At 34.6% G+C, this 13,972-nt stretch overlaps 1 protein-coding gene across 8 annotated transcripts in view; it reads left to right on the top strand.

The window, feature by feature from the left end:
- Window positions 1–13,972, top strand: part of LOC311426675 (E3 ubiquitin-protein ligase NEDD4-like) — a 141,958-nt gene that overhangs the window by 115,831 nt on the left and 12,155 nt on the right. For 4 of the 8 annotated variants that reach the window (XM_084503205.1, XM_084503203.1, XM_084503208.1 and 1 more), the window contains 8 exons: window positions 1,838–1,969; window positions 2,491–2,610; window positions 3,866–4,063; window positions 4,853–4,930; window positions 7,206–7,260; window positions 7,350–7,406; window positions 11,220–11,278; window positions 13,395–13,460. In XM_084503205.1, coding sequence (XP_084359331.1) covers window positions 1,838–1,969; window positions 2,491–2,610; window positions 3,866–4,063; window positions 4,853–4,930; window positions 7,206–7,260; window positions 7,350–7,406; window positions 11,220–11,278; window positions 13,395–13,460 — 765 coding nt within the window. The remainder of the gene's footprint in view (window positions 1–1,837; window positions 1,970–2,490; window positions 2,611–3,865; window positions 4,064–4,852; window positions 4,931–7,205; window positions 7,261–7,349; window positions 7,407–11,219; window positions 11,279–13,394; window positions 13,461–13,972) is intronic. The other 4 variants (XM_084503210.1, XM_084503206.1, XM_084503204.1 and 1 more) reach the window with 1 other exon arrangement.

Raw genomic sequence — 13,972 nt, 5'->3', positions numbered from 1 at the left:
CTTCAGAGGCTGCCTGGACATGGTTCTGAGCAACTTGCTTGAAGTGTCCATGCTTGAGCAGAGGAGTTGGATCGTATGACCTCCAGAGGTCCCTTCCAACCTTACCCATTTTGTGTTTTTGTATTGAACTGAAAACTGGAATCATACTTAGCTGTCAGTTTTACAGGTTGATGTTGCATCTATTCTAGTAGTGCAGTTGTTAGTGATTTTTTTATATATATTTTTTTTAAATCTGGCAAATTTTTTTCTTTCAAATGAATATAAATTCAACAATTAAAAATGTATTTGTGGTATTCCTTATGACTTTTAATTTCAGTCCTTTTAACCATTTATTCATCTTCCTTTTACTGTTTCATGGCTAAAAAAACACATATCTTCTAGTGCATCAAACTCTGAGTTAAAGCAATTTGCTAATTCCACTTTGTTACAATTTTCTAGCTCACCACTTTCCGTGTATTTCTTTAACAATACTGCCATATATAATTTGATAGTGACTACTTCAGGTTTAAAATGAATTAAATATCAAATGTATAAAGACATAGAATAAAAATGAATGTTAACGAGCTACCCATCACAGTATTTTTTTATTATTATTGTTTTTAAAGTATCCAATATTATAGATAGTCATGTCAGATAAGAGCAAGAGCAAAAACATATCCTGAATTTTCAGGAGACTGATCTCAATGTTTCTTTAAATGTTCAGGGCAGTAGAACGGTAAGGTAGGAGTAACACTTCCTCATCATGTGTTGGATTTTTAGTTTAATTACAAGGACTAGAAATGTTTATGTCAAAAATACTTAGTTATTTTTCCATCAAAATAATGGTCATCAGCGCAGTTGTCACTTTATCAGGAAGACCCCTTTCTAAAACTAGAAAGTCTAGCAGTTGTTTTCTAACCTATGTGGAGGTATTTGGTAATCTCGAAGGCTGATTCTTCCCTTGGTTTTATTTTAAGATCATGTCAAAAAATTTTGAAGAGTCTTTTTTAAACATCTTCCATCTCTTAATAGCATGCACTGAGTCATATTCCAACATCTTTTTTTTTCCTTTGAGAGAGCTAAGTGTTTTTAAGACCTCTTCTGCAATGGTGATTTGTTCTAACATTTGCCTCCTCAGCTGCTTTACCTTTTGTAAAAAAGTTTTTGGCTTTAACTTTTTACGCAACTTGTTTTATAACAATTGGTGCCTTTGGCACCATTATATGTATGTTTTCTTTAAAACTATGTATTTGTGGTGCAACTTTTTAATTACAGAAAGCAACATCTCACTCTAAAATCTGGACTCTATTTTAGGGTATATCCTGAGTCTTCAGGACACCTGACCCTGAATGCAATGTTTGTACCTAACAAAATGTTTGGACTTTAGTTTTTATAGGCATAGTAGTTTGCTGCAACCAACTCAGGACAGCCTGTGATAGAGACGAGATCAGAACTTGAGAGATTTGACTAGACAGCGTGGTCACTTCAATTCTTACTTATCCACACTAATACAGAGGAAAAATTCAACCTTTCTAAGGAGGAATCATTAAAATGCAAAGTTCATTTTTGTCAATATGTATAATGTACAAATTAAAATGTTTGAGGGCATATAAGCTTAGCTGGCTTTAGAACAAGATACTTCTTATACTTTTGCAAAAGTGAATCAAAAGATCTATTGTGAGAAAAGATGATTTGTGTCAAAGGGGCATGAAGAAGAGCTTATACTATATTAAATCTGAGTCATGTTTTTCCGTTTGTTTTTTAGAATGGTGTAAGTTAAAAAGTTCGTTTTAAAGAGCAGACATTTTTTGTTGTTGTTGTTATTGAGTAACAATACGGTTATTTCTTGCTTGAACAGCCTTCAGTGGCCTATGTACATACTACACCAGGCTTACCTTCAGGCTGGGAAGAAAGAAAGGATGCAAAGGGCCGTACTTATTATGTCAATCATAACAATCGAACCACAACATGGACACGTCCCATTATGCAGGTATGAGAATCTGTTATATTGCTCAATTTAGATAGCACACACTTAGCATGTATTGAGTATAACTTCAGTTGAAGACTCTCTTCAGAACTTTAAAAAATAAATAAAAATCTAAGCATTGTCATGACAATTCAGGATAATCATAAAAAAAAATTGCAATGCCTGGGATTTTTTTTGTTGCTTTTCTTAACTTTATTAAGGTACAGATTAAGTCGATTGCTACAATGGAAGGAATTTACAGAGAGTTACATAGTACTAATAAATAGAGGCAAACGCATTCTTAGGATTGAAATTGAAAGTTTGGTTGCTTGATTAATAATACTGTATATTGTTTGCCCTTCCAATGGAATTAAAATTAAATAATGTACTTGCTCTTTAAAATAGTATACTCAGTATTTAATAATAATAATAATAATAATAATAATAATAATAATAATAAATATTGATACTATATTTTAAATGCCCTAACTCTGGATGAACCATGATCCTGACAACTAACTAACTCAGTTTTCCATCTGAACTAGCTTGCTGAAGACGGCATGGTTGGGTCAGCAGCAAGCAGCAACAACCACTTAAGCGAACCTCAGATCAGACGGCCTCGCAGCCTTAGTTCACCCACAGTAACTTTATCTGCTCCACTTGAGGTGAGAAACAGACTTATCAACAAATATCACTTATGTGTGATTTCTCTCTCTGTGTCTTTATAACTTTCGATTTCCTTTTTAGTTACTAATAGCCATTTTCCCCTATTGTTGATTTTATCGTAATATGTTGCTGTTTTCTTGCAGTTTTCCATCTGGATCTTTATATTATACAATGGTATTACTTAACTTCTATTATTATTGAATGATATGAATTAATAGTCTGTCTTACATATGATAATTTGAGTTGGTCAGCTAAAACTAATTCTGTGCATTTCTGAAACATGGGCTGCTATGACTCCTCTCAAGTGCTACAGTTGTATAAGATCAAAAATATTTTTTTGAGTCAACATTTATTTTGATGGTGTTACCTTTGAAAATAATACATGCAATTTAGTTTGGATAATTTTGTAATTAAGATACTGATTGAATTTCGTATTCCTTGTCTTTCAAAAGGGTATTCAATGTATGTGTCTTTACAAATAGTTTAGAATACTGTTATATGTTGTTCATTGCAACATGTCAGAAGTAGAACTTACATGGCTAAGCAATCAAAGATGGTGTGTTTTTTACTTCTGAAAGTATGGTTAAACCTCACAAATCTATTAAATGTGGCTGTGTTGAGGAGAGCAAGTTCTTAAAAGTTTCTTCTTTGGACTGAAAGTGTGGCACCTTATTTGTTCTTTCTCACCATCTCATTCCTAATTCTATCTCTTTCTGTCCTGGTCAAAATGTTGAAAATCCGTAATTGTAAAATGATATAAGGAGAGTAAACCTCCATTTATTTTAGGAACTTGTTTTAAGGTCATGTTTAAATGTTTTGTCTGAAAGTTTAATTGAGAGATCCATTAAAAAGTGGATAATGTTGCCTTAAATTTAGGATACTTTCCTGTTTAAAAATGAGATACATTGCACCGGGAAACACAAAGCAATGTTTGCAATTTTTTTCTCTGTAAAATGAAACACTGACATGTACAGGACAGCTTCAGTAAAAGATACAAACAAATGTAAATACTGCGGACATTATCATTGCCAAGAGAAGTGATAAAACATTGTGTCCTTTAAAACAAAAAGCATAGTAAGTTAGAAGTAGCTAATTAAGAGGAATTTAGCTAAGTTCTAGGAAATCAATCCCAGCACTTAATTCTAGAATGAATTACATCTGGAATGAAAAAAAATTGTGCTGTGAAATACATTTTACTCAGTTTCCTGTATTAAGTGACATTTTGCAAGTCTTTTTATCTTTCATTTTCTTCAGGGTATGAAGGACTCCCCTGTGCGCAGAGCAGTGAAGGACACCCTTTCCAATCCCCAGTCTCCACAGCCCTCGCCCTACAACTCTCCTAAACCACAACACAAAGTTGCACAAAGCTTCCTTCCTCCTGGTTGGGAGATGCGAATAGCGCCCAACGGCAGGCCCTTCTTCATTGATCATAATACTAAAACTACTACATGGGTAAGGGGAATTCTAGGTAATGAATTTTAAATCGTTTGCCATCTTTTAAATGTTTTCATCTTGACCAGTCTTTTTCTTTTTCTGGCATTTGTCTTGTCTTTAAGGTTCAAGTTCCATGGGATTTGTTAGCCTAACATTTCATAAAACTGATATGGGGATCTGACTTGAGTCCTCCATGCAATGATGTACAGTAGCAATAGTTTTTAAGTATCTAATTTCATGTCATGCCTGTAGTGGTGCTCATTTCAGAGAAAGGAAACTTACTCGTACATATCCACTGAAAATAGATTTTGGAGGATTTACATATCATGCACGATGCAATGGTGTTTTGCATTTTGTATTTGACCTTTTTATACTTGACAAACTATTGCATATCAGTCTTTCATGACCTGTTTTGCTTGCCCCTTTCTACCTCATTCATTCATAAGTGTTGTATCTGTGCATTAATTAAAATGTAAGAAGCTCATTTGCATAATTTCCCAGCTTTTTTATGATAGGCTTATTTCTCATTAAGTTTTAAGAGCCAAAAATGTGCAGATGAATCTAAATACCACTTAGGGGAATGCATGCATTCGTAGGAAGAGGGCTTTAATTTTTAACCATACCTCTGCAAATAACACACTTAATGGAGTTAAGGACTTACCCTAACTACCTCTTAATATTTAAAAAATTCATTGCAATTTTTGAATCTTAATAAAATATGTGATACATGCAAATGCTAAATGTGTTGTCACTTTTATCTGTCACAACTTGATCTGTTGGATTTACAGTTCCATATATCTGTTACAGGAAGATCCACGACTGAAATTTCCAGTGCATTTGAGATCAAAAGCTTCTTTGAACCCTAATGATTTGGGCCCCCTTCCTGTAAGTGACAATGTGTATGTATTTGAGTATATACCTGCTATCTTATAAAAACTGATCTATTACTGTAGTCATATATTGTATATAGACACATATGTTGATCTCATTGCTTTTATGGACTTATTAAAGCAATGTTTGCGGATAGCACCAAAAACTTTGTTGTTATCTGTGAATCAGTCAGGCTTTTTGAAGCCAGTCCATAGTATTCTGAAGTGATTGAACATTTATTTGCTTATCTGAAGCTTGGAGCTTTGAAGAAACTTACCTTGGTTTTACCTCCATCTGTGTGATTTTAGGTAATTAACAGTTGCTTTAGAAAAAAAGAAGCAGATAGTTCAAAGTGAACTTTGTTATTGTACCAGTGTATACTGGCATTCAGAAATCTAAATAAATTTTGTTTTTGAATGAAACTCCCGTATTCTGTAGGGAAAATCATGGTACTAACCTCAAAAGTTTTGTCATATTTGTGACTGATACATAATACTGATTTACATGCATGTCAAATACAGAGTTTTGCTTTGTTTTTAAACAGCTGTGTTCTTAATGTCAGAGGATAATGCATGAAATCTGAAACTTTTTATAAAGTTAAAATTTTTACAGTATAGCAGTGGTTCATCCCATTGCCTTATATATATTAAATATGCTTTTGAGAAATGGTCATTGAAATTTTATTTACAACTCAGCTACTAGTTGTCACCAGCAGTCTCAGCATGTATTATGGACTTTGTCTGCAGACAGCTGTGCCATTAGAAAAGGTGACTGTCCCACTGTATAGGACGCGGCAGGTTATATTATCTTAAACAAATTGAATAATGTGTCTTTGATCTTACTGATTTTCATTGAAATGAGTTGCAATTTACTTAGAAGAACTGCTCTGTCAGCAGACCAGAATGAGTTCTGCTTTTGGGCAACTGGTAACAAATTCTGCCTTTCATCTGGGGACAATAGCCTGTTACTGCCTATGATCAGACATCCACCTCTTAAACATCCTGCAATCTCCCTGCCCTGGTCTTGATTGGCAAAAAGTTTTGCCTTGTATTTAAATCCAGCTAGGCAACTTTTCAGGCCCGGTATCTCAAAACACTGATTACATCAAAAGCTATGTTCAGTTGAATGTATTTATTATGTTGAATGTTCTGATTACAACACAGAAGTAATGTGATTTTTCTTGAAAGCTGTGGAAGTAGCTGTTCCTTTGTAATTTTTCAGATACATTGAGCATGCATTAATGTCCAAGGACATGCTCCTTAGATAAGGAGGTGCTGAACAGGAGAAACTTAGCCTGTTAATTGCAAGAGGTAAAATGTGCTATGAAGTCAGGGTAGCCTGACGTACATCAATGGAAGTGTATAATTAGTCACAGATTTAAACTCAATTAAACAAGCCATTTTTGACTGAGGTAAAAATCACAGAATCATTGAACGCTTTGAGTTGGAAGAGACTTGAAACACCACCCACTTCCAACCCCCCTGCAATGAGTAGGGACGCCTCCCACCAGACCAGGTCTCTCAAAGCCCCATCCAACTTGGCCTTGAACACCTCCAGGGATGAAGCATCCACAGCTCCTCTGGGCAACCTGTTCCACTACCTCACCACCCTCATAGTTAACAACTTCTTCCCAATGTCTAATCTGAATCTACCCTCTTTTAGTTTGAAATGATTACCTCTCATCCTATTGCTACACTCCCTGATAAAGAGTATCCTCCCAGTGTAATGGCTGCAGAATTTAGAAGGAGTTACTTAAAAAATATTGAAATGAAATCATTTATTTTCTATATTGTATAGAAGGCTGAAGTTTGTTCTCCTTTCTATACAATAATTGTATGGAAAATGTGAAAAAGAGAATGGAAAAAAAGGCAAGAATTGAGGACTAGATTAGACGTTCTTATCCCATGCTATTAGGATTTATATAATTAGTGAGTAACCCACAGGTGTTTCAGAAGTAGAACCAGAAATTCTCAAATCTAACAGATTATGGATAATCTATTCACTGTGATCATCTCCTCGTAGGAAACAGGTATAAACCCTGATGCAAGATGTTTCCACTTCAAAGCTTAAAAAAATATTTACTGTATTAGATGCAGTCACCTGGGTAAACAGCCAGTTCTTTGAATCTTGCTAGGTTTTTGTCCTTGGCATAATGCATCTGGTTTTGTGTGTTCTACTTGGCAAGCACCTTTCAGACAATTTAAGCAGGCACGGATAATGTATTGCTTTGTGCTGTTTGAGAGTGGTATTATTTCATGTATTTTCTCTTTTTTTTTTTTCCCAATTCCAGCCTGGCTGGGAGGAAAGAATACATTTGGATGGAAGAACATTTTACATAGATCATAGTAAGTAAGCACTCAGGTACTACAGCAATTAGACAAAGGGAGGTAATAAATATTGAAGTGAAAGCTTTATAATTTTACTCTTCATTTAGGAAGCCAGGTGTTGATATGTGGAGACATTGATACCAGAGACTTAGTGCCCTCATACGGTACTGTATATTCACTGAAAGCTTGCTTTTAATTGGCTCATCAAGCTTTGTCCCTCTCTGACTTGTGAAGCATTAACATTTCTTCTTTGTGGTTTCTTTTGTTCTTGTTGATATTTTGGATTCTTTGTTGTTGTTGTTGATGATCCCATGGCTTTTTTGCACTTTAATAAATTAAAATACACACTAGGAATAGAAAATAAGATGAGAAAAGATCATATAGCCACAACTCCATATATAGGCAGTGGAGAAATTAGCACTGATAATACTCTTTCCTCTCCCTTGAGAAGGTCTTGTGGCAGTGCTGATTCTGATCTTATTTCCTATTTATAGCATGTTATATTGCACCCAGCCCATTAATATCTATTCAGTTCTGTTAGTGAAGTTCTAGTGTAAGTGATGTTTCATTGTAGATTTGTCTTATTACAGCATCTCAGAACTACTGTGTTAGTTTTTGTCATTGTTTGAAAATAAAGCAGCCCAGAAAGGGTTTTATTCCCCCACCCCCTTTTTTTAAATACTTAATCTGAACTTTCTAATGAGGTATTACTACAGACTGTATAAGCTTCACAGAAATAGATAATTCACAAAACAATTGGAAGAGGGTATATTTGCTACATAAAACTTACAGAATTAAAATCTTAATACTGCCAAATATGCATTATAGTTTGTTTTTCTTTCAGTATCAGTAACAATAAATGCTATGCAAATCTGTAGTTGTATATATATAGTACGTTATTAAATCCCTATTTCTAAATCACTGTCTCCAAAAGTAATACCTATTTCAGAATCACATACATACTTGTAAATAAAAAACAGAAATAGTACACTCATCAACAAGATTAGCCTTTTTCAAATATTATTATAGAATTATTCTTTGCATCTTCTGTTATTGTTTCTGCCAAGAGTTATTTGGAAACTTAAATCTGGCAAATTATGGTAAACTGCTGCCACTGAACAGTCACAGAATAGAACTGTTATTTTAAAAATATCTGTATAATTGTTGAATCTTCCTAGCTTTGAAAAGGTTTGTTTATTTTGTCTCTAAAAGTAAATGGAGTGTCGAATAAATATATTTTCCAAACTAGTTTAATTTTTAGATAAAAATACATTTATTTGCATCTGAAATCTCTTGCTATTCCCTCTGTTGATTTAATTTTTCTTTCACCTTTTTAGATAGCAAACTTTATAAAAGTTTGTTGTTTTTTTTTTCCCCCTGATGATGCTACTTGCTTCCAGCAAAAATCCTTTTTGTCTCATTGTGGTACCATACTACTACAATTGCCAGGGGACTCTAGAAGCAGAGGTGATGCCAGTGATATTACAGTGGCCACCTTGCAGCTCCATTGTGATAACATCATGCTCAGTATTGAGTAAATGACTGCACTCAGCATTTGGTGTTCAGTCATTTGGCTTGAACAATCTCAACAGTAGCATTTGTTTCCACAGTTTGGGTAAGGAAGCACAATGACATTTGACCATAATGATAGGTTTATGACAGAGCCTGCTGGCTCTTAATTGTTTGATGAGAACTTGAGAACATACACTGAAATCAGCCATGCGTATGATAACTGTGCTCCCTCTAAACACGCAAGTCTCAGTAGCCCATTACTGTGACAAACTGGCCATCATTTTAGTCATTCTTAACTGAAGTGATTAGTTAAGATGCAACCAGTGTACTCGATTTCACTGTTAGAATACAATAAGAATGTTGGAAGTATGAACTGATTCAGCTACTATTGATGTCTTGGTTTTCCAGATATATTTTGTAATTCTTATGCATAATTATTTAATACTTTTGTCCTATCAAAATACAGATAAAATAATTTAGGTAGTACTTTTAACATACTAATGTGAAAACATGATACTTTTCAGATTTTAAGTGTACACAGTCCTAATTTGTCCAATAGTAAATTCCTTTATATGTATATTTATCTTTATACATATATATATGTGGTCTCTAGTTCTCTGCGATTGGCCTTAGCCAGCTGAGTCAACATTATTTGCCATCCATAAACGAAGTAATATTCTGTATTCACATAGCATGTTTAAACTTCTGCATTTCCTAGGAGCCTTATAGGAAATTACGATCAACCTGTTAGAAGGTATCCTGAAGAAAAACACAAAGGCTTTCCAACCATATTCAGAATAGTTACCAGTGGTTCACTGACAGAGGAATGGATATTATTTAAGGGCATTTAAGCCCTGGAATAGTGTTTATGATATGAAGTCTCTATCACTGTAATATTCTGAAAAACAACTTAGACAAAGACTTATCAGTAACAGCATATGCTCTTAAACATATGCCACGGTAGTAAGAGAGAACTGACAAACTCTCAAAGTCATTTACAGTTCTGTCTGATTTCATAGAAAATTACCACCATAATTTGCAGCTGTCAGTTTCAAGTAGGTATAAGAAATGAACTGGCAAACATTGTAGAACTCAATTTGACTGCACAGGTTGAAACGAGATGACAAGGGCCAGCTCAGGAGTCATGCTTTTAGGGCAGGCTGTGAAGTACATGGAGCTGTGAGTCTAACACATTTCCTCCATAATTGCCATGAGCACTAAATAGACTTAACATGTAAAGGAAAATAAAAGAGTAATTTAATATTAAATTAACTGATAGGTCAAATTTTCTTGAAATGTGCTTGTGATCTTTTTGAATTTTCTTTAGTAACATTTAATGAATGTCAGCTTTCAAAATCTAGTCCATGTTAAAATTAATTTGGGATGCTCAAAACTGATGTTTTTTGGTTTTGTTTTTGTTTTTCCAACTGTAGAAACATGGAAAATTCCTGTTTTAAAATAAGTGGGATTGGTTGTTTGCTTTTACCCATTGTGTCCTTAAAAACAATTTTCTTGAAATTTAGTGGTTTCATTCCCAAACATGTAGTAATTACAAAACTTAAAATCTTGACTACCCTTTTAATATGCAGTTCATAAATCAAAGCAGTGCATGTAACTAACAGGTGTATTATTATTACTATTCCAGTGTAGGAAAGAGATGATTTGAACCTTGCCATTGGAGATGGCGTTTAGTTTGGTTTTTGGAGCATTGTCTTATTGTTGCAACATCATCATTTTGTTGTGATTCTGTTGTGTTCAGAATCTTGTGAGAAACAGTTGTCTGGAGGCAGGGAGAGTTTCACCATGGTCCTGTATAACTCACTGTATAACCATGTAACGCTGCTGGTGCTCTTAAAAACTGTAGATGAAAAGAACTGAATTCTGTTGCCTTGATGCCAAAATCTGCCTTGCCAAAACTGAACAATTTCTTATACCATAACTGTGTAATTTTTCCTCCCTTTACCGATCCTATAGCCTTTTCATTAAAATCAGTGTCTAGGACTTTTTTTCCCAAAATTAGTCATTATTCCTTCCCCTCCAAATTTAAATTCAGACTGTTTTAAAATTATTAAACCTTGCAGAATTTGAAATAAGTAAACTTAGTTTGTCATTTGACAAAGTTTTGGGATTCCTTTACCTTTCAGGCATGAGATCTGTGTATTCCTAATATGTGTTGAATCCAAGACCATGTTTGAATAGAACATGTTTACTGCTATGGGTGTTGAAATAAAACCAGTGTAGTTACGCTGGATTATGTTGTAGTTTTGCATTTTTGTATGAGTGTTTTAACTAAACGGTGTGGTGGGGTTTTGATGGAGATGCGTGAATGCAGTCTTTTCTAACCCTGAAATACTAAGTTGTGGAAATGGTAGGGAAAACATCTGTAGGGAAAACAAAACAAAACACCGTAAATTCATTGTGTGATAATCAAGAAGTAATGATATAATTTCTTCTGTTATTTACAGATAACAAAATTACCCAGTGGGAAGACCCCAGACTGCAGAACCCAGCGATTACGGGTCCAGTAAGTACTGCTATGGTTCTTTTTGCATGAAATGCTGTGACTCAGGTACTGTTAAGCAACAGGTCATGCCTGTTCTCCAGATGAGCTCAGACTGTTGAACAACCAAGGAAGCAGGACCAACCTCTGCCTTTTCCTGAGGGACATGGGAGGCTCAAGTACCTGCTTTTGTAAGCCTCCAAGGGCAGGGGAAGTTGCTGTCATGCACCACCCTGACAAGGTTCCCCCAAATTGATGCCCCTCTGTGGACCATCTTTATTGCTCCATTGTGTTCAAATAGTATATTTTTTATTAAGCTGGGCATGAGGGGTGTCTGCTCTGATTCTTTGGTTGGAAGATTTTGTCAGTTTCAGACCAAATACTCTGTGCTGAATTCTAGATTGTAAGGTTTTAGGAACGTATATAGGAGAACTGTTCATATTTACCATTACCTGTGTCATTACTGTCAAGACAATTCTATTGAGCTGAGACACTGAGCTGTTCATTTTTGCATTTCTGGAAAATAAAAAGCTGTTACCACTCGATATGGAAAAGATGTGACTACTTTGTGGATTCTGAATGCAATAAAGGCAATAATCAGGCCTATCAAATTTAAGAGTCATAAAAAATCCTGCATATGAACTAAGCTTTCAGAAAAACAACTTTAGAAAAAACGAATGTTTTTAATTTAGTATCAGTTTTTTAAAACATTAAATATATGGAATGGTTCTTTGACCTTTTTATGCTGCTTTAGGCTACTTTGTGGTATTTCAAGTGATTGGATTTCCAACCTAAAGATGTTTCCAGGTAGAAATCTGCCAATAATACTTTTTAATTTGGGGTAAATGCTCAAGGATCTCAGACAGGCCACAGCAGATGAACTACTGGATGTTGTAATCCTAGTTGCTAGTGTTTAATTCCAGTTCCTTGTGTTTATGAACAAGGTTGATAATAGTCACGTGTTTGAATGTAATTGCTGTTGTACTGATGTACCCATTTAACATGCACATAATGCTTGAGATACTAGTACGCAATGTTACACAAATTCTTCTACTTATGTTCCCAGAAACCATAAGCATAGATGAGACAGTCTGTTTGGGGGATATTTGTTTCAACATAATCAGGGTCAATCCTGACCAAATTAAGGAAACAACAGTATTATTTTATTTTTACGAAAAAGCAAGATTAGATCCGTTTTGCAGTCATATACCCATTAAGCATTCATCTTAGTGCCTTTAACAGTATTTTTGCTGCTATGACAAAAACAAAGAAGTACGTAAATTGTATTTCACATTGTGTTCAAACAATGATAACATGTCAAAAGATTCTTTAATGGCTGTGGTAAAGTCATATTATCATCAGAGTAAAATGAATTAATATGTTTTTGTTTTTTTTTTTAACTTTTCATGTCTTATCTTTCACAAGAGAAAGATTATATAGAAATATTTCTGTCTTACGCTCTCACATACATGAGTCTACTTCAAGACCAGCCCTCTCATGAAAACCCACTCTCCCCTCAGATCTGAACTTGAACCAGAGCTTTGCAGTTTGTGATTCATCTTTCAAGGAATAGAAAATGTAATTTTTAAATCCATAAATCCATATTCTTTGGTAACAACTGTTTCACGACCAGGTTAGATGAGGCCCTAAGCAACGTGATCTAGTGGGCGGCATCCCTGCCCATGGCAGGGGGGTTGGAACTAGATCATCTTTGAGGTCCCTTCCAACCCAGGCCATTCTATGATTCTGCAAAAAGTCATTTTAAAAAATATCATATGGCATGCTTATCATTTCCTAGTGAAAAGCATAGTTGGCAGCACTGCATTCTAATCTCTTTTTCTCTGTGTTAAAAAATGTTTTTGTTTTTTCTGCTCCTAAAATAAGAAAAAAAATGAGGGTAAGTACTTGTTTAAAAAAATGGCTAAACGTTTTGATACCTTTTAACTGAACTTACACACTGAGAAATGGGAAGATTTTGGGTTCTGTATTTCATGCATACTGTTTTTTTTTTTTTACGTGAACCTATGGCATACATATCTAGGTAGTCTTCAAATTTAGTTTTCATTTGTTTAAATAATATTGGAATATCAATTTGTTAAATACCTGGAATAATCTGTGTTTATGATTCTCTCTCTGATAGGCAGTTCCATATTCTAGGGAGTTCAAACAGAAATATGACTATTTCCGGAAGAAGTTAAAGAAACCCGTGAGTATAATAGCCATGCTGCTTTGTGTTGAAGCCGGTTATGTTACGTCTGGGGAGAAAAAATTAAATATCCCAGGGGTAGATACAGAATGGTGTTTCATGCTATAACAAATTTGCTGTTTTTTCTTGTTTGTCTTGTTCCTTAAAAGAGTTAAGTAGAAACCAAGAAAATGAAGAAAAGTTTGAATTTGATCGATGGATTTCTCAACAACAGCATTTACAAATCTTTAAGATTTGCACTTTCTAATACGAATGGAAAGTCAGAGTGATGAGATAACAAGCGGTGATTCACTATTTTCCATTCTAACTGAGTCTAATTTGTATGTTAGTTTAAGAGACTTTAGATTGAAAATAGGCTAGAGGATTGGTATTTCCCTTTGTCTTCAACAGTAGGTTTGGAAAGACAGAGCTGGAACAAACTGGCAGAGCAGAGCCCACAGTATTACTGCATCTGGCACAAGCTTCTCACATTCATGTTCTGTAAAAATAACTTCTTTAACTTAAGAGAATGC

This window comes from Aythya ferina, assembly GCF_964211825.1.
Source record: "Aythya ferina genome assembly, chromosome: Z".
Classification (NCBI taxonomy): Eukaryota; Metazoa; Chordata; class Aves; order Anseriformes; family Anatidae; genus Aythya; species Aythya ferina.
Note: the sequence above shows the minus strand (reverse complement) of the source record. Positions and strands in the feature narration are given on the sequence as shown.